The sequence below is a fragment of the Rhinatrema bivittatum genome, chromosome 3 (assembly GCF_901001135.1).
Source record: "Rhinatrema bivittatum chromosome 3, aRhiBiv1.1, whole genome shotgun sequence".
Lineage (NCBI taxonomy): Eukaryota > Metazoa > Chordata > Amphibia > Gymnophiona > Rhinatrematidae > Rhinatrema > Rhinatrema bivittatum.
Window position 1 is genome coordinate 525454573 of NC_042617.1, and position 26549 is coordinate 525481121.

The 26549-nt window shown below is 42.8% G+C and overlaps 1 protein-coding gene across 1 annotated transcript in view; it reads right to left on the reverse strand.

The window, feature by feature from the left end:
• Positions 1-26549, reverse strand: part of GAREM2 (GRB2 associated regulator of MAPK1 subtype 2) — a 165922-nt gene that overhangs the window by 71726 nt on the left and 67647 nt on the right. The window contains exon 3 of the mRNA XM_029596903.1: positions 17896-19086. Within this exon, the coding sequence (XP_029452763.1) occupies positions 17896-19086 (1191 nt within the window). The remainder of the gene's footprint in view (positions 1-17895; positions 19087-26549) is intronic.

Genomic DNA, 26549 nt, shown 5'->3' on the forward strand with positions numbered 1-26549 from the left:
AATAAAAGTAGTTCCTGATGTCTGCAATGATGCTATTTGCAAAGCTGTAGCTGTATTTGACGTTTCCAGTTGTTCTAAACGTTTTCCAATGTTTTCTTCGTTTCTAAAGCAAAATTGGTGGATTGGGACATGGATTGAGATAATCCTCTCTCCATTTTCATAACAGCTCTCCACACATCTGTCAAGGTAATAGTTTCAGGCTCAGTCACTTCTAGATCTAATTCAAGGGGCAGGTTACTTGCACACATTGCTGTATTACTTTCATCTGCCACTTTAGCCTCTGATGCCTGATCCATTACATTTTTCCCTCTGTTATTAATAGATGTTAAAGTCATCAGCTTTGGGGAAGTTTCAACTTCACTAACCCCATTGCTACCAGAGGGCGGATTGTATATTTGGCACTGGGCAGGACTCACAGAAGCCCCAGATGAGAATGTAATATCTGGGATAACCTTTCTAGAGGTTTGACTCACCCTCCTTATTAGATGATCATCCATCGGTCCTCTCACTTCCTTTACCCACGGGTGTAGAAGCCAAGATTCCTTATTTTCCTCTTTCTCCCCATAGATATGGAGAGGATCTTTTTTCCAAAATCTTTCCCAGGGGCGCGCCCCTTTGGCGCGCGGCTTCGGCTGTGCTTTGAATGAAATAGCACAGCGTTCGCTCCCAGCTGACAACAGGGGGGAGGGGCAGGAGCTGGATTGCCTGCTCTTCCGGGTTGCAGTCCTGCTCTCCCTTACATCTCGTGGTGTCACTCTCCAACGGAAAGGCTTCCAATCATGGGGTGTTTTTTTATGTCTGCTGTTTTGCAATATTTTTCAGTGTTTCGAATATTTTTGAAATATGATTTTTTAATTATTGAAAGTTAAGAACATAAGGCTTGCCTTACTGGGTCAGACCATCAATCCCAGTATCCTGTTTCCAACAGTGGCCAAGCCAAGTCACAAATACCTGGCAGGATCCCAAGGGGTAGATAGATTCCAAATTTATTCTGTTTGTCAGCTAATTCAAAATATTCTTTTTCAAAATATTGATTTTACGATTATTGGGAGGGAGGAGGTCGGGGTTGGGGGGGGGGGGGGGGAGGGTTAGCAAGACTGAAGGGGGTTGCCTAGGGCTCCTAGTGTCCTTGCACCGGCCCTGGATGCTGGGCTTGATGGACCCTTCAGGCTAAGGACAGCAAGTGCAAAGTAGGACTTTGGCCCTACGCGTGATACTGGTGGTTTACAAAAATTACCCTCTAGCTAAATAATTCACGATACTGTGAAAACTTTAGGGCCTGATTTTAAAAAGCATTTACATGCGCAAAACTAGGTTTTACTCGAATGAGGGCACTTTACTGGAGTAAGAGGGCTTTTGAAAATTGCTAAAATATATACCATTGAATTGACCATAGCATTTGCTCACATAAGTATACTCCTCGAGTAAATGGCTTTTGAAAATTGCCATGATAGTAGTTACATATACGCATGTAAGTCCTTTTGAAAATTCACCTGATTATGTCTCTACCTGTTATGCAAGAGAAGTCTTATTTCCATCCGTGAAACACAATGGGAACAAATTCCCCCGTTTTATGAATTAATTCCTAAAGAAATGTCATCTCACACTTTATTTTGGTGCGGTAATCATAAAGAGTTGCTAAACTCCAAGTGCTAGTCCTGGGGGAATTCTGCACTACTGCAGAGCGCAGAATTTGCGCAAAATTCCCCCTCTGCGCAGAATTGCCAAATTCTGCACAGAAAATGGCAGAGGAGACCCCGGCATGTTGCAATCTGAGTGCGCGAAGATGAAGGCCTTGGTGCTCCACTCACAGTGAAGATGAAGGCCCCGGCGCGCCATTCGCAGCGAAGATGAAGGCCTCATGTGCTGCAGGGCATGCTCCACTCGCGGTGAAGATGAAGGCCCCAGTGCGCCGTTTGCAGCGAAGATGAAGGTCCCTGTGTGTCACGAGCAGAGTGTGCACCATTTGCAGCGAAGATGAAGGCCCCCTTATGCCACGGGACGTGCTCCGCTCGCAGCGAAAATGAAGGCCCGGTGAGAGTGAATGTGTGTGTGTGAGAGGAGAGTGGAGGGTGAGAGAGCAGGGGGAGGGGTGTGAGAGAGGTGAGGGGAGGGTGAGAGAGCAGGGGGAGCGGGTGTGAGAGAGAGAGAGAGCAGGGGGGGAGCAGGAGGGTGTGAGAGAGCAGGGGAGGTGAGAGAGCAGGGGGCGGATGCTTGAGTGTAGGTGCCAGAGAGAGGGAGCCAATATGAAGAGATTGTGAAGGAGTGTGTTTCTGTGTGAGAGATTGGGAGTTTGTGTGTATGAAAAAGGGATCATGTGTATGTGAGGGTGCTAGTCTGTGTGAAGGGATTGTGTACGTGTGAGACAGAGCCTGTGTGAAGGGGTGCATGAGAGAGAGACATAGGTAGCCTGTGTGAAGATGTATGCGTGAGAGAGACAGGGATATTTAAATTCTGCATCTCTAAGTAATAACTTTTTTCTGTATTAATTTAAAATGTAATTACTTAAGACTGTCATGTAAATTGTCTTATTTTGACCAACATAAAGTTTGCAGAATTTTAAGTTTTTGTGCGCAAAATTTTTTAGCGCGGAATTCCCCCAGGAGTAAAGTGCTAGGATAGGAAGAGGGATCTAAACTGGATATGCCCAGTCTATATCACCAGGACCATCGCAATACTGTGGGGCCGATGCAATACAGTGCGCTCATACGAGCACGAAGTTTTGGAGGATCCGAAGTACATATGAACCTCAGATATTGTGTGGGAAGTGATTCCACTATACCTAGGAAACCTCTGGCCTACCTGGGATGCTTGCTATTCCATGGTCTGAGAACATTTCAGAACCCCAATACTGGGGTAATATTCACAGATAGAGGAGTAGTTTGGAGAATAACTTTGGGACATGGATACAATGAGAATAAAGTATTTATACAGTGCCAGTCAAGTTTAACTTTGAAACACCCATCCAGAATGTCCAGCCTGTTTATTCTGGTATCTACACTCATCCAGCTTAAACCTACTGAGATATCACCCTATACCTTGGGCCTTGAGGTATATTCTCCCCCCATTCAGAGAGTCCATACCCCAGAGCTGCTGGACTGGATGAGAACTTAACCCTGGGATCCCAGGGCACTTCTTGGCACCTCTCTAGAAGAGGGGTTATATATTCTTAGTTTATTGTTCTTCATAATGACTTTGGAAGCTCCACGTGTAAAGTAAAAATTACTTCTAATTCTAGGGATAATGAAAGACCTGAGTAGTTACAAAGTCCATGAGTACTTTTGCACCTGTGAATGTTGTAGCCAACTTTAAAAAGGAAACTATCCACTTTGCACATAAAATGTGCATATTTTTGAAAATCAGATGTACAGGGGAAGGACTCAAGATGCAAAATGACTCTCTGGTGTCTTTCTATTGCTCCATAAATTATTTTTTTCTGTTCTTTTTCCCTTTCTTGTGTTGCTACAATGCCCCCCTAAGAGGAAGGATAAACTTCATTCATTACCTATGATGTTTTCAATTTCCTCAACTTAGCAGGACAATGGAATTGTTTTTGGACAGGGATCCAGGCTCTGAGGAGGGGAAGGTTTACAGTGCCACATCTAGTGAGAGAGCAGTCAACTCAACTGGACAGGACGTTTTCCTCACCTCTCTTGACTCTCTGCTGCCAACCCCACATTTCTTATGTCTGTGTCCCCATTACGGTGAAGCAGAGGAAGGTCCTGCAGGATCCATACTGGCTGTAGGAGGATCTGCAGCATCGAGGAATGCTGAGGGGGGTTGATAGAGGATCTTCGTTGGAAGGTACTATTGTTGGATCTTTATCTCTTCCATTGTTGCAAGAGCAGTCAGTCCTGCCCCCTCTCATTAAGCCCCCTGTTTTAACTCTAGACTCAAAATGGGCTGATCTTGTTAGACTGGACTCTTTTCTATGCACTACATCTAAGGATATTTCCACTTTAGCAGAGCCTGTCAAGGTTTTGGCAAAGAAACAAGAGGAAAATTCTAATAGTATTGATAAATTTACTGAGGTAAAAAATGAGATTGGAGAACTTAAATCTGTTACTACTTTTCTGATTCAAGATAATTTGTATATTCATAGATGAATTGAAAAACTGGAAAATTAAATTAGGTGTTTGAATCTTCGATTTTTAAATTTTCCAAGGGTTCCTTGATGTACTCCATTGGAAATTCTCAAGAAATGTTTTGTTGAAATTCTTGAAATTCCGGTTAATGCCGTTCTGCCTTTCAACAAATCTTATTAATTGCCATTTAAAAAAAGAGCACAGACTGTTATCCCTTCAACATTAGGTGATATGCAGAATAAAATGCAGATACTGGAAACAGTGAATAGTGAAAAATCCAATAGAGCTACACTATTGGCCTCTTCTGTGATTAGAGAGGACTTTGACCTGATTTTCAGACATATTTTCAAAAGGCTTCAGTGGAATTCATGGGTCAGCTTATTTGGGCTTTTCCTGATGTTACAAGATCCTCTCAAGAAAAAAGAAAATAATTTCTAGCTATGCACCAAGAGACTGTTGCTCTTGGCACTACTTTCTTCGCTACCCTTGTAAATGTTTAACAACATCAGTGGCATAGCCAGAACTTATTTTTTGGGTGGGCACAAGGTTAACGTGGGTGGGCTGTAGGTATGCAGGTTTGAGACCTTTTAGTTGTATTCTTATTGATAAATAATGCCATATACTGCACCCTACAATGGCTTTCTAAGTAGTTTGCAACAACCATTATGCATCATGCATGAAACTTTAAAAAATGTTACCTCAATTATTTCAAGCACTTACCAGCATTAAACATTCTTTATTCATCTGTATTAATTTTATATTTCTTGTTGCTTATAAATGCACAAGTATATCATGTAAAAAGCAAAGAAAACAAACAGATCCAATCAATCATGTAATAAAACAAAAATCAATGTATTCTTTCGTGAATTCTTTTTGCAGAAAGCCTAAAATCATCATAACTACAATAAAATAGCATTAATCATTAGAACAGGTCAGAGCAGAGCTAAGACAATTCACATTACATCCAATATGGAAAAAAAATATTCAAATTCTAGTGTCACCTCAGCAAAAATATCCCTCCACTACTAAACATTTTGTGAAGTAAAATAAAATTATGCAAAAAAAAAAAAGAAAAGAGACATCAAGAACGTTGCCATACCATACAGTCACAGCACTGACTCTCAGGACTCAAATAACAGTAACCTTATGAAAAAGCACTAATACAAATACTACACCAGGCCTTAGAACATTAATACATCACCTACTGGAGTAACAGAACAAGCTGGACTACTACAGAGAAACTACACGCTAGCAGAAATATTGCACTTCAGTCACACACAGGCAAAACAGAGACCAACCCTTACCTACCTTACAGGTCAATACAGTAAAGTGCGGCCGCGGTTACCCTGCTTCTAACCCGCTTTCTACTCACTTTTCAGCCGCGTTAGTTCAACCCGCGATACACTATCCTCTTTAACCCATTCTTACCGCCTCTTTAAATCACCAGGTAACCCCTTCCGCCCGCGGCATGTATATTAGATGTAAACGATCGAATTAGCTATTCCCTCCCTTACAGTAACGCGTGCCCCAACTATCGCTTTTTTAACCTGCAGTTTTGCCGCGCGTTTAACCTGCTAACTTACCGCCTACCCTTATCCCTGCGTTAGAGGCAGGGGTAAGGGTAGGTGGCAAACTTTCCCCCAGCCTCCGCTCACCTGCCCTGGCCGCGTCCATGGGTGCTGGTCTCCGGGCAGCCCCAGTCCTCGCTCCCCTCCTCCCGAAGCAACAAAAGCGGAAAAAATCAAAAAAGAGAAAAAGCGAAAAAAAAAAAAAAAAGTAGCAACGAAGCAACTTACTTTTCTTGCAGCCCTCCTCCGGAGACGGACATCGGCGGAGACGGACCGCGGCTCCCCTGCCTCCCGGAGGCAGCTGCCGGCGAAGATGGATGCCTGCACAGGCGAAAGCGGCCCCTGTGCGTGCAATTGGGCAGCTCAAGGCATGACGTCACGACGTTTGGCGTCACAGCATGTGACATCACGTCTTGAGCGGCCAAATTGCACGCACAGGGGCCGCTTTCGCCCGTGCAGGCATCCATCTTCGCTGGTGGGGCTGCTTTCGCCGCCGGCTGCCCCCGGGAGGCAGGGGAGCCGCGGTCCGTCTCCGCCAATGTCCATCTCCGGAGGAGGGCTGCAAGAAAAGTAAGTCGCTTCGTTGCTTTACACTTTGCATGTCGTTTCACCTGTCCTCTCTCCCCCCCTCCCTGCGCCTTGCTTCGGGAGGAGGGGAGAGAGGACTGGCAATCCCGAGGACTGGCAATTTCAAATGACATTTGAAATGACAGATACCAGCGGGTCCGTGAAGCGTTAGGCCAGCGCACCCAGGATACTGTATAGCGCTCTATACAGTAAAATGGGTTGCGCGGGCCTAACGCTTCACGGACGCTTCTTGGACGCGGCTTGCATTTGCAAGCTTTTTAAATACAGTATCGAGCGGTAGGTGAGCCGGACTGTGCGTGCGGCAACCGTGGGTGCGCCCGGCACTATCGCAGCTCTTCCTACCGCTCCTCACTGTATCGGCCTGTTAGAAATAAAAGACTACAAATTAGAAACAGAAACATGCAGACAAAACCGAAAAAGTGTGAGAAACTAGACTGAACAGTGGAATACTGATGAAAGAGCAAAATACAAAAATATAAGAAATGCACATTCCCAAAGATGGCATATTCCAATTACTTATACCCCAAAGAGTGCTAGATCCACGTAAACACAGTCCGAAATTCACAGAGGTTTTAAATCCAAGAATGTTCTTTATTTGAGAACGGCAACTCCACTGTATATAATCAGATGCTCAGGGCGAGGGTCCCCCGACACGGACCCGTGTTTTGCCGAGGCTGCGTCGGGAGGGATACACAAAGGATATCAACAATTCTATAAACAAAAGTTAGAAAAGGACTGTGTAAGAAATGATGCCAAAACCGAACCCTTCCCATACTTAGTACAGAAAATTTCATGGCAGGGAGCGCACTACGCTATGTCATGTAGCGCGCTCCCTGCCATGAAATTTTGAAACTAGATTGAGGTAAGACTTATGTCTGTACTAAGTATGGGAAGGGTTCGGTTTTGGCACCATTTCTTACACAGTTCTTTTCTAACTTTTGTTTATAGAATTGTTGATATCCTTTGTGTGTCCCACCCGACGCAGCCTCGGCAAAACATGGGTCCGTGTCGGGGGACCCTCGCCCTGAGCATCTGATTATATACAGTGGAGTTGCCGTTCTCAAATAAAGAACATTCTTGGATTTAAAACCTCTGTGAATTTCGGACTGTGTTTACGTGGATCTAGCACTCTTTGGGGGTATATGTTGTATTTTGAGTGCTGGCTGTTGCTCATTTGCTGTTGTGGAATATTCCAATTACTAAAATCTCAAAATAAATTTTTTTTTTTTTACCTTTGTTGTCTGATCTTTGTATTTTTCTAATCAGTTGATCCCAGTCTCTCTTTTCCCACTTTTCCCTTGTTGGTCGTTTCCTAATTCCTTCTTGTTCTGTTTCTTCTCCTACTGTCGTCTTCCCTTCCTCCCTCACACACACATATACACACACACACACACACACACACATACTGGCTCATGCTTTCTCTCACAGACTCCCTCACACACACAAGCTCTCACTCTCATATGCTGTCCCCCAAGCTCTCACTATCACATTCTTTCTCTCTCTCTCTCTACACACACACACACACACACACACACACACAAGCTCTCACTCTAACATGCTCTACCATGCACACACAAGCTCTCACTCTCACATTCTCTACACACACACACATGCTCTCAGGCAAATATTTACGTATTTATGTATTTTATTTAGATTTCTATATTCTGCTTTTTGGCACTTTAAATCAAATTACATTCTGGTACTATAGGTATTTCCCTATCCCCAGAGGGTTTACAATCTAATTTTGTACTCTAACATGCTCTACCATACACACACACACACACAAGCTCTCACTCTAACATGCTGTAACTTACACATACACATAAACTCTCCAAACTCTCACTCTCACATGCTCTACCACAACAACAAGCTCTTACTCTCAACCCCCTTCTCCCCACTCCCATTCTCCCACACACAAATGCACACCCAGGTCCCCATTCTTATATACACAGATGTACACCTAGGCTCCCATTCTCACTCACATATACACATTCAAGCTCCCATTCTCACCCACACACATACGGGGCATTTTCATTAGGCACAACCAAATCCCTACTTCCATCGCTGCAGGGACAGGATCCCGTGATGGCATTGTGGTTCTGGCTATCCCTTTACAAACATGCACGGTTAAAACCTGGCTTTTTAACCAGGCCTAACCTCCTGATTCTTACTATCACAGCTCTGACCCTAGCACCCTGTATATGTACTTGCATGCTATATAACTGTCAAACTGTTTTGTGTAATTTGTACCATACTTTGCCATATATTGTACTGTTGTATGTATAATTGTACTATATTATATGTAATTTATTATATACATAAAAGTAAACTACCCAATAATCCTGTGCCTTGCTCTGAGTACTACAGTAGGAAAGCGGGTAATAAAATCTTTGTAATAAATAAACAATAATAAATAATATAACCAAGCCAGAGCCAATTAATATTAAAATTCCCCAGTTTACTATAACTCTATTACTCAGTGAATAAGTATGCAGCAGTGGGGTTCTTTTATTTGAATATCAGGGTCTAAATGAAGAAATAGACTAACCTTGAATTTCAACAATTTGTTGCAGACGTGCTCCTGATTGTGACACTTGTGATTCATCATCTACAAATCAACAGATCAGTGGCATCATCTACAAATCAACAGATCAGTGGCAGTGTTTTCTCTCTTGAGACTGACACATTTATTAACCAATCACCTTACAGAACTTTTCTTCCTTAAAGGCAGGACAAGTTCTCTCACACTCATGCCAACTGAAAACACCTATCCTCAATTTACTGAAAAATAGTGCTTCAAAAAATAAGTGTAAGGAATCCTCTGATGCCTTACTAATGTTTTACCCTTTTGACCAAATCTCAGCCTTTTTTATTGTGGGACCCACAGGCCTATGCCATTGAGGAGTTTGGGCACTGAGTTTTGAGTAGAATTTGAGTTATTGGGACCAATGTTTTTTTCATGAGGGAATCTGGGAAAAGGGTACAGTTTTGCCCCTCTACCTTCTGAAAAGGGGCTTGTATTTTCGGAGATTTTTGGACTTTGCCAATCAAGGCCCCCAGAGTTCTGATCACCGGCAGAGAGACTGAGACCTGGCTTTTTGCCAGGAACCCACTTTCAGTCACCCAGGAGAGTGGGCATTGAAATGATCAATATTGCCTCAGAGATCAACAAGTTGGGAACAGGCACTGTGGAATTTTTGGTTTTGTATGAAGATTCATGGACTTTGTTTTTCTGAATTGGACTGCAAAGTTTATTTTTGTTGTGTAAAGTTTTCTGAATTGGACTGCAAAGTTTATTTTGTTGCAGTAAAGTTTTATTTTGGAACACCATGCAAGTCTCCCTGCCTGTGTTTTTTTTAGAAGAAAGCACTCACCTCCTGTGCCAATGGACAGTGAGTACACCCAAGGGGGAGAGAGAAAGAGAGAGAATTTGGTGGTCTTTCCCCACATGCCTTGGGTTCAGGAGGTCAAGCCTCCCGCCCATTGAGAGAATCCATGCCCTGGACTTGAAAGGGCTGGCGCAAGAGAACTGGGACTTATTTTGGGACACTGAAGTAGGTGTAACATAAAATGGCACCCAGCCCCTGGGGCTTGAGGGCATTGGACAGGCATGAAGACAGGAATATAAAAGGACTTTTGTGAACTTTGTGATGCTTTGGAGAAACTTGGAATATATGTCCCCACAGAACTAAATGGACTAAAGGTAGCCACCAGCTTTGTATGAGGGGAAAGGGAGGAAAGGAAACATTCCAAGGGGTGGAGGAGCTGATGTCAGGATAGGAAGAGCAGAAACCAGTCCATGAAATCCCTGGTGACATCTGCTTAGAGAAGGGGGGGGGGGGGGGTGCTAGCTGGGAGTGATGTTACCTATGGCTGAAGGAGGGGCCAGCTGCACTGTCCAGGAGCCGAACCCTCCACCACACTGGGAGGAGGGTTTGATGTGATGGCCTGTCAAGCTAGAGGAGCAGCCTGCCCATCGGCCCAACACTTCCCCAGTAGCAGCAAGGGAGGATACTGCAAAGGCCATCTGTAGCCATTACTGTTAATAGTCAGATAGAGACTGAAGAGCAGTCCTGTGGGAGTAGAGGGGCACTGGAGTCGCTGAAGCACAATAATGAGCCGACAGGATGGAGGAACGTCAGAGAAACAGCAGCAGTGGAGGATTGCTGTGGAAAAGAGCTACCACAGCGCAGTCACCCACCTGCAGGAGAGAGCAGCGCTGGCTGGGCTGGGCCTTGTGGTACGGCAGAGGAGAGAGGCCCAGAGATTGCACTGCTGGGGCTGAAGGAATTATGCCACTGAGCTGGGAGGTGCCCTGGGAGCCTCCCACAAGTGGCGCAGGGACAGAGCGGAAGCGTGACTGAAAAAGGGATGTCTGAGCGGTGCCAGGCCACACCAGCAACCAAGGAGACAGCCGCGGTCAGGCTCTGCAGCATGGGGAAAGATTTGAGCCATGGGACCTGGAAGTACAGCAGCACCAGAGGTCAGCAGGGCTGATGGGAAGTACAACCGCGTCAGCATGGTCGCATGCTGAGAGAGTGGAGGCACCAAGAGGAAAACCTGGTGCGAGTCTCTGCATGAAAGAGAACAGTCTAGTGCTGCTGAGCTCAGGAGGCCCCTACAGGAGGAGTGCAGCCTGCCTGCGGGGAATCAAGAGAGAAGCCTGGGGGGAGGCGTGCAGAAGTGTACCGGAAGAGGCTGCTATGGTGAAGAAACAACTATCTGCTGGATTGGGATTGATATCTCAGACTACTGAGTCATTTTTCTAAGTAAAGATGCCTGCTTTATGGATGTCAAGGTCAGGCAAACTGGATACGGGAATTCCCCCAGTAGGAGAAGTACAGGGCTCTATGGCAAGGCAGGGCAGGGTCTTCTGCCTGGCTGTTCACCTCCTCCTTGGGTTGAGTCCGCAGGTTCTGGTGGCTGGCAGGACTTCCCTGGCAGGGTGCATGGCAAGCTATGGTGAAGGCAGGCAGTGTTTAAGTACAGTTGACGTCCAGGCAGAGGTCAGGGCAGGTGGAGATCAAACAGAGGCGAGGGCTAGAGACAGTCCCAGTAAGCAACAAAGATCAGTCTGAGGGAGGCTGATTGGGAAAGCAAGGGAAAAGCAGGACAAGGGAACAAGGCTGGTTAGAGAGGCAAGACAGGAACAGGGTAAAATAAACAGGCAGGAACAAGGTAAAACATGGACTAAACTGTAACAAGGGTGAAGGCAGTGTACAGACAGGTTAGATAGGCCACTGGGAGGCCTGGATAAGCTACAGGAGAGCCATTGGGAGGTCCACAGGAACTGGAGGGCCACAGAAAACAGGAAGGCCATTGGGCAGCCCACAGCAAACAACACAAACAAACAACAGACAAGGAACACAGGAACAAACAGAACAAGACAAGAAAGTCAAAACAGGCCATACTGGGAACACGGACAAGGCAGAGATATACAGCCAAGCTAGGCCATTGGGAGAGCATGACCCACCTGCAAGAAGGGCCACGGGGAGACCCAAGGAAGCAGAAAGGCTACAGTTAGGCCCAGATAGGTCAGAAGAAGGTCAGAACAGGAATCCAAGAACAGGGCAAGGTTTACACAGACACAAGCAAACAGGAACCAGTGACAAAACAAAGTAAATACTAGACAAGACAAGATAGGCAGCAGATAAGGAGGGCCACGAGGAGGCCCAGGCAGGATGTAGGGAACAAACAAGGCCAAGTCAAGTCCAGATAAGAACATAAGAACTTGCCATACTGGGTCAGACCAAGGGTCCATTAAGCCCAGCATTCTGTTTCCAACAGAGGCCAAACCAGGCCACCAGAACCTGGCAGTTACCCAAACATCAAGAAGATCCCATGCTACTGATGCAATTAATAGCAGTGGCTATTCCCTAAGTAAACTTGATTAATAGCCGTTAATGGACTTCTCCTCCAAGAACTTATCCAAACCTTTTTTGAACCTAGCTGCACTAACTGCACTAACCACATCCTCTGGCAACAAATTCCAGAGCTTTATTGTGCGTTGAGTGAAAAAGAATTTTCTCTGATTAGTCTTAAATGTGCTACTTGCTAACTTCATAGAGTGCCTCCTAGTCTTCTATTATCCGAAAGTGTAAATAACTGATTCACATCTACTCGTTCAAGATGTCTCATGATCATAAAGACTTCTATAATATCCCCCCTCAGCCGTCTCTTCTCCAAGCTGAACAGCCCTAAACTCTTCAGTCTTTCCTCAGAGGGGAGTTGTTCCATCCCCTTTATCATTTTGGTTGCCCTTCTCTGTACCTTCTCCATTGCAACTATATCTTTTTCGAGATGCGGCAACCAGAATTGTACACAGTATTCAAGGTGTGGTCTCACCATGGAGCGTTATAGAGGCATTATGACATTTTCTGTTTTATTAACCATTCCCTTCCTAATAATTCCTAACATTCTGTTTGCTTTTTTGACTGCTGCAGCACAGTGAGCCGACAATTCTTTTCCTGGGTGGAAAATGGAACCTAGCATCGTGTAACTACAGCAAGGGTTAGTTTTCCCTATATGCAACACCTTGCATTTGTCCACATTAAATTTCATCTGCCATCTGCCATTTGGATGCCCAATCTTCCAGTCTTGCAAGGTAATGTATCACAATCCACTTGTGATTTAACTACTCTGAATAATTTTGTATCGTCCGCAAATTTGATAACCTCACTCATCGTATTCCTTTCCAGATCATTTATAAATATATTGAAAAGCATGGGTCCAAATACAGATCCCTGAGGCACTCCACTGTTTACCCTTTTCCACTGAGAAAATTGACCATTTAATCCTACTCTGTTTCCTGTCTTTTAACCAGTTTATTTATTTAAGGTTTTTTTATACCGGCATTCAAGAACTCGTTCTCATCATGTCGGTTTACAGAAAACAGGGGTGCAAAAATATAACCAGAAACATAATTAAACGTGGAGAAGAGATGCAGTTACAATTAACAAGTTTGTAATCCATGAGAGGACATCGCCTCTTATTCCATGACTTTTTTTTTTAGTTTTCTTAGAAGCCTCTCATGAGGGACTTTGTCAAACACATTCTGAAAATCCAAATACACTACAGCTACTGGTTCACCTTTATCCACATGTTTATTAACCCCTTCAAAAAAATGAAGGACTAAACAGGGCACACTAGGAACAAGGCAAGGCGGCCACTAAGGCCATGCAGAAACAAGGCATGGTTGGCAAAAGCAAGGAGCTGAGGTGACTCGATGAGGTCCTGAGGAATCTGTGAGGGAGGTTCTTATAGGTTTGGCCTTGCTGTGTCATGCAGCCTTCAAGCTGGTGGCTAGAGCAGGGCAGAACATGGCCAGTGAAGACTCCTGCTGGCGGGGAGGCTACCTAGCAGCCAAAATCATGACTGATCTAAATTTATATTTACATTCAATTAATAATTTTATTTCAGGGATTCAAAAGGTTCACAGATTTCAGAAACATAAATTGGTATTAATATGGTTACCATGATTTTTTTTTTTTTTTTGTTATATTCTCCCTTGCATTCTAGAGCTCAGTTGCAGTATGCTGTTAGGTATTGAGCATGCAACTCTGTTTCCCTCCTAGGCTCATCTTTAGTATCTTGTTGTTTTTTTTATGCTTGTCAGTCATTTTCTCTAAAGACATCCTCTCTGCATGATTACATTGAAATATTTACTTTTGGAGATAGAATAATTGCATATATATATAACTGGTGTCTGAAGGGTAGATTTTCATGGATTCACACAAGGCAAACTCCTCTTCTTTGGGAGTTGTACTATTTAGAGTTTATCTCTGCAGATCACAAAGGAAGTAATGGCTTGAAGGCGTGGTTGGCAGTTGGTTGTTAGGCAGATTTCTAAGTTCTAGAATTCAAAACTCGAGAAGCCCCTCAGAGTAGCACACTGCAGGTCCCTTGACCCATCATTGTATATCTATGAATATTCTACCCGAGCTGCTAAGTAGGATTTTGCCAACATTTCAGAAGTAATGGCTTGAGGGTATGGTTGGCAGTTGGTTGTTAGGCAGATTTCTAAGTTCTAGAATTCAAAACTCGCGAAGCCCCTCAGAGTAGCACACTGCAGGACTCTTAACCCATCATTGTATATTTATGAATATTCTACCCGAGCTGCTAAGTAGGATTTTGCCACCATTTCAGAAGTAATGGCTTGAGGGTATGGTTGGCAGTTGGTTGTTAGGCAGATTTCTAAGTTCTAGAATTCAAAACTCGAGAAGCCCCTCAGAGTAGCACACTGCAGGTCCCTTGACCCATCATTGTATATTTATGAATATTCTACCCGAGCTGCTAAGTAGGATTTTGCCACCATTGGCATACCTTATTTGGTGTCACACTTTCCTCCCTGTCATTCTTTCATTCCTTTCCCTTCCTCCCAGGAACACACTTCAAAGCCTTCCCCACCATCCCGTGTGCCTTCACGCCTTCTTGTTCCTGGTTTTCCCCTCTTCACCCCTCGCTGAGTGCGCTTTCACTTTCCCTGTACTTCATTTGTGCTCTGATGACTGAACTGCTTGCGGTGGCCTAGAAGTTGAATTCTGTCAGGGATAGAGGCAGCTCCAGACCCACGGTCTCCTTGATGGCGCCTCCACTCCCTGTCCATTTGTTTCATTTTCAAACAGGAGGCTGTTGTTATATGGCCAGAGATCAGATCCTAGACCACCCTGCTCAACTCTGTAGTTTCAGAGCAGAGATGGGTTGAGTAAGCAGGATGGCAGAGCAAAGGGGAACCAAGGCATGAGGAGGACAAAAAGAGGAGTGGAAAAGCAGTAGAGAAAAAAAGGAAGGGAGTAGGGGAAGTCATGGAGGGAAGAAGGGGAAGCTGAGCCATTGAGATGGATGGATTTTGCCACCCTTGCAGGTCTGCCACCCTAGGTAATGGCCTATGCTGGCCACATGGTAGCACTAACACATAATAATACCTTTGGAGAATAACAATTACAGATAAATAATTATCTCATTATCTGCAACTGAAATCACTGTTTCATCCACTTCTTCACAGGACATCCTCTGGGTTCTTAAAACCATATGGAATTGGTCCTTACATTCACTGTGTAGCAGACCCTATGCTCGCACTACCAGTAAGCCCTGGGGAAGTCCTAGTTTCCAGCTAGAGCAGTGCAGGTCAGTAAGGCAGAGGATCCCATTCAAATGCAGCCCCTCCCTTTGAGAGGTCTGAATGGCCGTCCCCCTGAGAGGGTTTTTTTTAGCAGCTCCACACAAGGAGAATCTGTGGGCAGTCCTTTATGGTTGTTTTGATGTTAGGGGTAGTTGAGGAGCTTAATCTGAGTTGTATTTTTCAGGCCCAGTCAGGGGAATCAGGCTAACCCAGCCTGCAGAATCTGACCAGGGTCAGGAGGGTTTCCTTCCAGTCTACTCTCTAGCTGGTTGGGCTATCCCTCTGGGTATATTTTCGGGCTTTTTACAATTTTCTTGGTAGGAGCCCTGGTGAAACCCTGTGCACCATTTGGACTCAGGGATTGGGAAACCCTGATTTTGGGGCTACATAGGTTAGGGAAGATCTGTCCCTCTATAGTTGAATGAGGACGGAGGAGGTGGTGTCTCGGTGTAGGGACCCTCCAGTGGTAATTTGATTTTCAAGGAAAGAAGCTTTAATTTGAGACTCAGGAGGAAGTGTTTGGCTGCTCCTTCCCTACCTGACTGGAATATGAGGAGTTGAGGTTTCAGGAGGATTCCTCCTAGCTGGGGTCCAAGTGACTAGAAAAAGAACAAGGACACTGATCTAACTGTGTAAGAATTTTCTTAACATCTCAGAGGACATTCGCCCTGAGTCTTCGCCCTGGGGAGAGAGAGGGACTTGTAAACTCTCTGTGCCAAGACTGTTTTGTCCATTTTTATCCAGGGTCAGAGGGGGAATCCCTGCCACACAACAAAAGTGGGTTCCTTTCCCACCCAGGGCCTTCCCTCCTGCACTCCCTGGAAAGTGGGGATACCCTGGGTCCCTGTGAGCGATACTTCTGCACAGGTTGAGAGAAAGAACTGTAAATTGAATGGTTTAACTGTGAGGCTGAGAACTGAATCATTTGTGCCATACCCAACTGCTTATCTGCCAGTAATCTTTACTTTGGACACCACCACGGAGCATAGCGTGGTTTGTTCTGGCATTGATAACCCACAGTGCAACTTTACTAATGTGTATTCCTCTCCCAGGACTTTACAGAGCTGCACAACACTCTTAGCGCTCGGGGCCCGGAAATGAAACTTCCCCCCCCCCCACCCAATAAATAACTCACACCTAGGGGAAGAAAAGAGAGTGTGTCCAGCTAGCCAGGGCTCCTGCCCCAAAGAGACAATAAAATTCTTCTGTGGCCCCACCGGAGCTTAGCCCTTTCCTGAAAGTGGGGTTATAACCTGTATACCGTTATGAACTAGTGATTCTGACATGGAACGACGGTATACAAAACACTTAAATAAATAAATACATAAATAAACTGCTTATCACCCCATTTAACACATCACTTTAGAAGTTTTCATTTGGCTTGCAAAGGTTGATAAAATGTGTCTAGCACTGTTTAACAATACACTCAGACATTATGATTCTGCGGTTCCCATACCTGTCCTATTGACCCCCAAACCAGTGAGGCTTTCAGGATATTTACAATGAATATGTATGAGATATATGTACATACAATGGAGACCCGGTATATGCAACTTTATTTCATGCATATTCACTGGGGATATCTTGAAAATCTATCTGGCTGTGGGGGTCACAAGAAATAAATGAAAAGGGGAGCCGCCTACCCTCAAAACAATATCACAGATCAGAAAGAGAAAGAGGTAAGTAATCAAAACTCTCAAAACTGGTAGAAGGTGTTGAAATGTAGCGACCTTAAAAGCAATATGAAAAGCAAACACTACAAAATGTTGAAAACGCAGGGCATCAGAAAGGTGGGAAACAACAGAGCTGCAACTGACGCTGCCTAGTTCAATCAATCATTTACCCCAAAACATAATCAATTAGTCTGTTATTTTTGGGTATTTTTCAATATGCAATGAAACTAAAAGTCTCTACTCAGGTTCTACTCAAGGGCAAAAGATACTTCACTGAAACAATCCAAACTACATGATATCAGCCTCCAGACAGGAACCCAAAGTCCAACTCTGATATGGGCCGACGTTTCGGCAATACCTGCCTCAAGGAGCACGGAAGATAGTAAAATCACATAAAGTGATTTTGGAGTTTGCTGGCCTTCTCATACCCTGCATTTTCAATATTTTGTTTGGTGTTTATTTTTCGCATTGCTTTTAAGGCACATTTCAACAATTTCTAACCGGTTTTGAAAGTGCTGCTTACCTCATCTCTCTTTTTTTTGAGCTAATGCCTTACAAGGATAGGTCTGGGAAGTCCTGTTATAAATGTGTGGTAGTGATAGGGATCTAGTACCAACTTATCTATCAGCAGGGTGGCATCATCTCATTGGTGACATCCACCCAATAGAGTCACTCACTCATTTCTCATATCACTTGCCTCATACATTGCAATTGAGTCTCTTGTATTGATACCATATATATAAAGCATCCTGTTTAATTTGAAATTGTAGCATTAATCTAATTTTGGGCCATGTAGTTGGCTAGTTTTCATACAATCTAGGATAAAGAGGGATATATTTTCCAAAGATGCTATAACTTACTGCTTCGGATTTTGGTGGAACAGGTGGTGGGGTCTCTGTCCTGGTTTCCTCTGCAGGTAAGGCAGGCAGGGCAGGAGACCCTGCTGAGCTCTCCAGTGGAGGGGAAGTCACAAAAGATATTAAATCCTGTTGTCCCTTATTGCCACATTCCAGGCCCGGAGGGTTACTGCTTGGCTCTGAGTAGTTCTCTGCATTTTGATTAGTCCATAACTCCTCGTAAGGAATTTCTAACTGCTCCTGAGTCCTGAAATCGGGTTCCACCCAATCTGGTGTCACATATTCTCGGTCCGAGTCTGAGGTTTCAGATGAATTTTGAACCTCATGGGATAGGAGCTGCTGTCCTGACGTGGTATCTCGACAATTCTGTGGGCTGCTTGTATCCTCACCGGAGTGGGTGAGTGCCCCACTGTACATGCACAGGGAGAGGCGCTGAAAAGACTGGGTGAGCTCCTCCCGGGCATAGTTCATTGAGCTAGAGGAGAAACCCTGAAGACAGACCCGGATCCTACGGGGGCTGGCACACTCTTCCGAAAAGTCCGTTTTTACCTCCCTCACCGCTTTGGAGTACTCATCTGGATTAAAGCGTTGCTCTTGACAGATCAAAGAACTATCTCTCACCAGCTTATCAAAGTGGGGGTCTCCACACAGCAACCCCTCAGGCAGCATGAAGCGAGGCATATCTGTGAGCAGCAGGAAGTGGAAGGGAGTCACTTCTTCCTTGCGCAGAAGGCAGCACAGCACCACTGTCTTAGAAATGATGCTTACCAACTTGTAGCGGTGGCCCTCTCGGATAATGTGCAGGTCGTAGGGGTTGCGCAACGGTCGGCTTGGCACCACCACGTTGACCGGCAGGCGCACCTTCTCGATGATGCTGCGGATGGTATGCTCGCCCTCCTGCATCTGGAGCTCCAGTGGGCTGCGAGTGCTGAACCTCCCCTTGCACTGGAAGGGAAGGCTGAGGCTCTCGTTGGTTCGATGGTTCATGCAAATCAGGCAGGGCATTTTGCCTTTCACCTGCTTGCCCAAGGGGCCCGCCTTGCCTAGCTTTCTCAGGATGGTGTTAAAACGTGATTTCTCTTTCACCGTCTTGGCACACAGTATCTCGGCCTGGCCCATCAGCGTCAGCTCATCACCGGCATGCAGGGAGAAATTATAGACCTCGCTGTCCTCACTGAACTCCCCTGAGACTACCTGAAGGAAACACAAAATTGTACAAGGCTCAATGAAGTCTTGCTGAAGCTTCCTTCTAAAAAGAACAAGAAATCTGAAAGCAGCAAAGGATAACAAAACATTTCTGGAACTCGGGGAAAAATAGAAAACAATCTGACATGGAGTTCCCAAAAAAGATGGTTGACCTAAACATGACATTAGTTTGCTTCCAGTGAATTTCAAGGAGAGGGAGAAAATTAACAATATTCAAGTATTTAAATTGTTTTTGAGGGGAACAAGATAAGTTTCCTAAGGAGACTTCACTCAGTAATTAAGGAAGGGCAAATACTGCTCAGATTATAACCAGACAAGTCAGTAATACTTTTGCTGAAAATCCCTCCAATAAACTGATACTAGATTGTTTCAGACAAATGCTTCCCTGAATCCTGAAGGAAATTTAGTTTAGTTTAATTTGTGCCTTCCATTTTAATCTTTTGAATGCACCCTAAATGATCTTTGAACTAAATATTTATCTTTCGCTTTGATTCTCTTAAATTTTAAAACCTATTCATTTGGTCTTTTAATGCACAATTCCTTGCTAAAGTAATAAACACATTAAAAAAAAACCCTTCTCTTTCTCCTGGTCACTCAGATGAGTTCACAATCTATAAACAGGACACAAAAAAGGATGACTACTGCTCTCACTGCCCAAGGATCGCCTCTTTTGTTTTGCTTCCTGTTACGCATCCATTTCCCTGTTGGCAAGAACCCTTAGAAAGGGGCCCACGTTGCCATGTATCCCAAAGAGGGAGGCAGTGTGTCAATAAAACTTGCAAGCTGATTACTTTGCAGCCTCTCGTAAGGCAGCAATGCAATGCAGGCACCAACAACGCTTTAATGATTCCAGATGGTATTGAGCTTCTCGATGGTTAGAAATCAAAATAATTGTTGTGAATTTTATTCAAGGCAAAATCATTTATTATTCAGTGGAAGCCTCAAAATTCTAACTTTTTCTGTGTCAGATGAAAAACTGTTCTTACCATACCGAGTTAAAGATGCTCTCTGTGAATGCACTACCTGGGACAGTCACAAAACCTACATTGCTTTCTTGTGAAAACCAGGAATGGTCTCTGAATCCCTTTAAACAGGTCATGGAAAGAGAAGATTCTGTACTGAATTTTTTGAGCCTAACTGAATGGGATTCTAGATAGAGTCTCTGGAGTGAAAAGACAAAAAACTGGGTTTTTAATCTGCCAGAAACAGACCCCCTTGTACTGCAGGCAAAACCCTTGAAAGATAAATACATTGAACTGGATTTCTGTGTCAACCTGCTATGTACTCAGTAAGTATACAGCCTGCAGGAGAAGACCCTAAATTGGGTTTCTGTTTTGTTCAGCAATGACAGCCTCATAAGTAAGAACCGAAAGTAGGAAACTGTCCTTGGTCCTAGTCAAACACTTCTGCTTCAGTGCTATGGCTTGACAGCAGTGTCAGGGGGGAACATATAATGCACCGAATCTGAGTCGTTCCAGGGGCCTAACATCCTTTGTATGCATTTGTGTTGGATCTTAGATAAATCAATTGGTCTGTGAACTCTCTTCTCATCCCTCTGGCAAACATCCCAGCCCAAAGAAAAGAGAACACTAATGGGTAATGTCTCTGGACATGTACGATATCTGCACTTTATTTAACATAGCACTCTAGTTTTTATGATGTCCTCTGTAGGATTTAATGTATGCCCAGTACTCTCTTCAAGTCAACTCTCAAAATTATTCAGTATAATACAATCATTGTCCTTTAGACACCAAATATCCCAGCAAAACAATACCTCAAGGGACTTGTGGTGGTTATTCTATTGCCACTGCTTCCTATTTGAAAGTTAGCGGAATGATGCTATTAATCTGGAAGCAGTTACAGAGAGTGGCTATCTTATTGTAGACACCCACTATGACTACTTGCCTGTACACCAGAAGATTTTGTTTACATACAGCACTTCATGGAGATGTACTATCTGGAGGATATTAATATATCATGCAGGCAGCATGTGCTGTAGAAGCACTGGTCTGTATGAGGGCAATTTTCAAAACTTGTTACATGGGTAAATAGGTGTTTACCCACATAAAAAGCCGGTTTAAAAATTGCCCCAGCCTCCTTCAGTACAGGTAAAAGTACATGCACACTTTTATCCATGGAGAGAAAAGGGGTGACGGTAGTTCAGCTGAGGGAAAGTATGAACAAGGATTTCATTTGAAAATCCAGTGCAGACTTCCACATGTGTTTTGTACCTGCTCCAAAGCAGGTGAAATGTACACAGATACATAGTAGCCACATTCCCCTGCTGGCCCAAATTTTCAAGAAGAAACTCTGCGGTGAATTTTCTTTTGAAAATTAGCTTGCAGGCCCATGGATACAATGTGCCCATGGGCATCAAATCTTATGAATGGTTTAAAAAATTGCCCACTTTACCATGGAAATACTATCTAGTAATAATACTTCTTTAATGTTCCTTTTGCTTCTCAGTTCTATGGAACATAATTGCCTATCAATTATATTTGTGACTTTAACATTTGATCCACATGCATAATTCAGGTTACATTTTATGACAAAGCCCCCCAAATCAGATATTGTTATTTCTCTGTTTTTACAGTCCTCTCCAGCATTCGTTACTAGCTAAGTCCTCTATATCCTATTATTTACTGCTATCATTCTCTAAGGAAATTCACTCAAACACTTTTGACCTTTAGAAATTGAACAATGCAAAAAGCCAAATAGCAAGTGTTGTAAAACCAGTATTTAGAATAAATAACCTTCAAAAGATATTTGAGGCATGCGGCAGTAGAAGCCATCACCCTCCACACTATTCACAGACATGCCCATAATTCACTCAAATATATATGCAACTATTATTTTCTTCTAGTAGCCTTCAAACACAAATATATTTACTCCTCCATCAAACTGTAAGTCTGGGTCTAAGTGCTGCCAAAACTGATTAGCTCCCTTTACTTCCTACCTATAAAATCCTTTTTAGGATCTTGAAAAATAGGAGCCATGTCTGAACCACAACCCTGGAAAATATTTTAACTAGTCTCCCCTGTTTTTAAACACTAGTCAAATGTCCCTATCCAAAAGTCATTTTTAATTGGGCCAGTGATGCTTTCTTCCAGGAATCACTGCATTCATTTTTCTAAAATCACTTTGGCTTATCTTAATGCTTACATACACATATAAAGTATGCTCTCCATCTATTTAGTCTTATTCTGAGCCTAGTTTTACATGCATTTACATCTGTACTCCCTCTCTGTCTCACACACTCATTCAGTCACATTTCATTCACATACTTGCATTCAACATTCTTTCTATATGTAAGTAAACCTTTTAGCACATATCCACTTATTATCTTCTCAAATATACAAGACATATCCATGGGGCTATGTATCCATAGTAGTTTATGGCTATCAAAAGACACATTTAGAAAAGGCATTTTGCACTGTCACGTTAGCAAGCATGACTTACCCATAGTGACTACTCATAGCACTACCATATATAGTCTTTATCTTTTAGGCTACAGCACACATTTCACTAATATCACTCCTTCATACCACATCATCACTGACAGTTCACCACTCGTATCTTTTCTGCCAAACACAGCACAACAAAAAACTTTTCTTACTGGAACTGACACCGCACACTGAAAATCAAATATAATTAGAACTTTTATTTACAAAAAAAGTGAATTAACAAAAAATGAAAAACTGTACCCTCTGCCTCTTTCTTGAGGGCTGAGGGGTTGGCGATTGGACTGGAGTGTGACTGGGTCCCTCTATGCTGTACCTACTCGGTAGGCTAGGGGTCTTCCTCTATTTCTCCAGCCGGGGCTTCTGTTGCTCCTACAACCATAGGAGCAGTATGTTGTATGGCTGCAAAATAAGAGAAACAGTATAAGAGAGAAGTACTTAAATTCTTCATGAAACCCTCTGTAACACATAAAACTCCCAAGTTTAACACAACAACTATTTAGAAAACAAAACACAGACACATGAAAGGAGGGATCTAGGCAGAAAATAGCAACAGATTAAAAATTATTGAAAACAGAACTAATGAAAGGGATAACACACATCAGGGACAAGGTAGATTTCAATCCTGCATGGGTCTGAAAAATAAAAGCAAGGGAAAACATGTCATTCAAGAAAGACTAACAAATAACATGAGTGTGAGTACAACACTGTGATTGAATAGTCCCCTCTCTTCCCCTTACTAATGTATGGTAAACATACAAAAACTGACCAACAATTACATGCATATCTAATGGGTAGCACACCAACAGAGAATCCATATGAACATGTGACAAACTAGCTGACCTTACATGCATGAAATGCACAAAGTAATCATGCCTGCACATGAGTATTTGTGACAAGCAGACAGTATATCAATTCACATTTTGAGCCAGGCACACACAGACAGCAATGCTAATGTACGAAAACACTGAAAAAACTGTACTCAGCATCCAACTGCACAGCATACACTACCCTGTGCCCTCCTGCAGCAACATGGGTCATCCTGTCATCCAAATAGTCTGGAAAGAAATCTAACTGGTAGGGTACCCAACCACCCCATCATCAGGAACAGGGTGGATGCCTGTCCTGCATCAGTCTGAAAAACAAAGGCCAGGAAAAATGTTACTCAAGAAATACTCAAACATGAAAGGGGTAGTCATCAACTCACACAATCAATCAAACCAAATAGACTGGTGAAAAAAAAAATACTGAATGCACCTGAATATATTAATTATAATATTGATAATACATAGAGATATCAGAACACTAGTTAACTCTGAATATTACTAACTCCTATGCATAAAGTGATCTGACTAATCATTTATGCTATGAAAATATCTAATTATCCAATGAATTTTTTGTAGTGTTTGATTTGAAAATAAAAACATTCAAATAAATTATAAACTAAACACAAAACAAGCACAGTCATGAGAGTCAAACAATTCAAAAGTCCCAACATTAGCCAAAGTTTCAATAATCCTGTATCAGGAAGAAAGGTTAATAAACTTTCACTTTGCTGTATAAGATGCTGTCATGGGACTATTCACAGTCTCACAGCCAGGTAAAGGGGAGTCCCGTCAGTACAAGTCCCCCAAATTGTTTCCATTTAAAACGACATAACCGAAGAGCATCCAGAATCAACTTAATGAAATCAGCTAATATCACGCTGAAAAAAAAAGATGACAGCAACAAAACACAAAAAATAAAAAGAATATTCAAACTGAAAAACATAAAAATATCACAACCTCAAAGTGCCATTACAATAAAACAGAAAAATCAAGATTTAAACTAAAAGGCTTGTGTTTAAACGATAAATCCATCATTGTTCTTTTTGAAGTAGTATCCTAGAAATCTCTCCCTTGCCAATGAGGTACCATCTGGTCGATAACAAAGAAATGTACTTCAGAAAAAATGGGGTGAAATTCCAAACAGTGTGATACTGGAAGAGCTGAATCATAAGATTGTTTTAAACAGCTTTGGTGTTCAGTCATATGGGTACTAACTGCGTGTGTAGTCTTAACAATGTAGAAGATAACTTTCAAAGAAATGCATGAGGTGGCATATATTTGCCTATATGGCCATGAGCAAATATATGCAAGTATTTTATAACCCACGTCTGTGATATATGTACCTTTTATGAAATATGCTTATCTCTACCCTGCAACATCTGCACATATATAGGCTTACTTGCACATACATAATATACATTGAAACCATGTATATCAATGCAATGAATGTATTTTCAGGTATATTTTAAAAATATACCTGTGAGACGGCAAATAGTCCAATGACAGCATCTTATACAGCTAAGTGAAATTCTATTAACCACCTGATGCAGCATTATCGAAACATTGGCTGATGTTAAGGCTTTTGGATTGTTTGACTCGCTTGACTGTGCTTCTTTTGTGTTTGGTTTATGATTTCTTTGGACATTGTTATTTGCAAATCAAAAACTACTAAAAATTCACTGAATATTTAAGACATTCACATGGGGTAAATGATTACTCAGACCAGTTTATGTCTACAATACTTCAGAAATATCTGGCATTCTCATACTCTTCTTTATTATCATCATTATTATTATTATTATATTCAGGAACATTCAGTGTTTTTACTTTTTTCACCACTGAAGAAATACTTAATATTTCATATTTTACTGTATGTTGTACAAATGGAACCTATAATAAGACTATTAAAAGAACCAATGTCAGATAGAACATATCAGGATTATCAAATCTTCCCTTATAATTAATTTAGTTACATCAAATATAACAATACAAAGAGAAGTACTTACCAGAAGAGGCAGGAGGAGTCTCCAAAGTATCTTCTTGGGTTCAGTGTAGTGACCCGAGAGCACCAGCTGGAATTTTGTAGGGGAAGGGTGATCTTGGCTTTCCTGATTAGAAAGCCATACCATCCCAATTATTGCCATCACCTCTATAGATCAGTATGGCAATGATAGAAATCATATGAGGAGCATGGCATGAGAAGCCCATTCATGACCACAAGGGTAGTGGTAAAGATTAATTTGTCCAGTTCACATAGTTGATATGATAATTGATTCAATAAAGGACTTTTATATATGAAAGGTAGGATGTGAGATTTGTCCTATGAATAATGGAATCTTTGTAAACATGCAGGTGTGTGATTGATCAAGTGACCCTCCTATTTTATGACCATTTTAAGACTTTCCAACATACAAAATGTTGGAAAAAATTATATAAAAGGGATCAATGTCCATCTGTACATCTTTCTGTAGGCAAAATTACTCCAAAATAGGGATGCAAATTCACCAAATTTGGCATACAGTAAGTAAATGTGAATATCTCTGATGGAGTTTGAAAATCACAAACATCGGGTCAGTATATTTCGGGAGCCAAGTCTCCCCCTCAAAAAATCCTCATTGCTTTCTATGGGGAAAATGGTAGAAAAATGATGAACAGGAATTCTTTCCACATGCCCTCTCACTCTTCCAGCACTTTGCCACAGAGACTGAGAAAAATAGCTAAAATAGTTGGCAAAGGATGGCAAGAAGGTACATTTAAAGCCACCTCCCCCCACACTTCCAAGGTCTCACACACACCCACACAGACATGCACCACCCTCATACCCACCCACTCAAACCCGCAACCCATACTCCACACAGAAACCCCACACATGCCCACACACTTCCAAATATACATACCCACCCAAACTCCCCATAACCTCCCACTCACCTGCTACCCACACATACTGATCATATATACTATCCATTCCCACACTCTCACCCAAACCCACATCTACATTTATGCACACCACATATTCCCACATATACACACCCCAGTTCTTCATAAATCCTATTCAACTGCCACCCACACGCACATCCAGATCCCCATACACAACACACATGTCTTACTCCTACACAGCCCTCACCACATACGGTTACACACACACTCACACATTCCTACACTC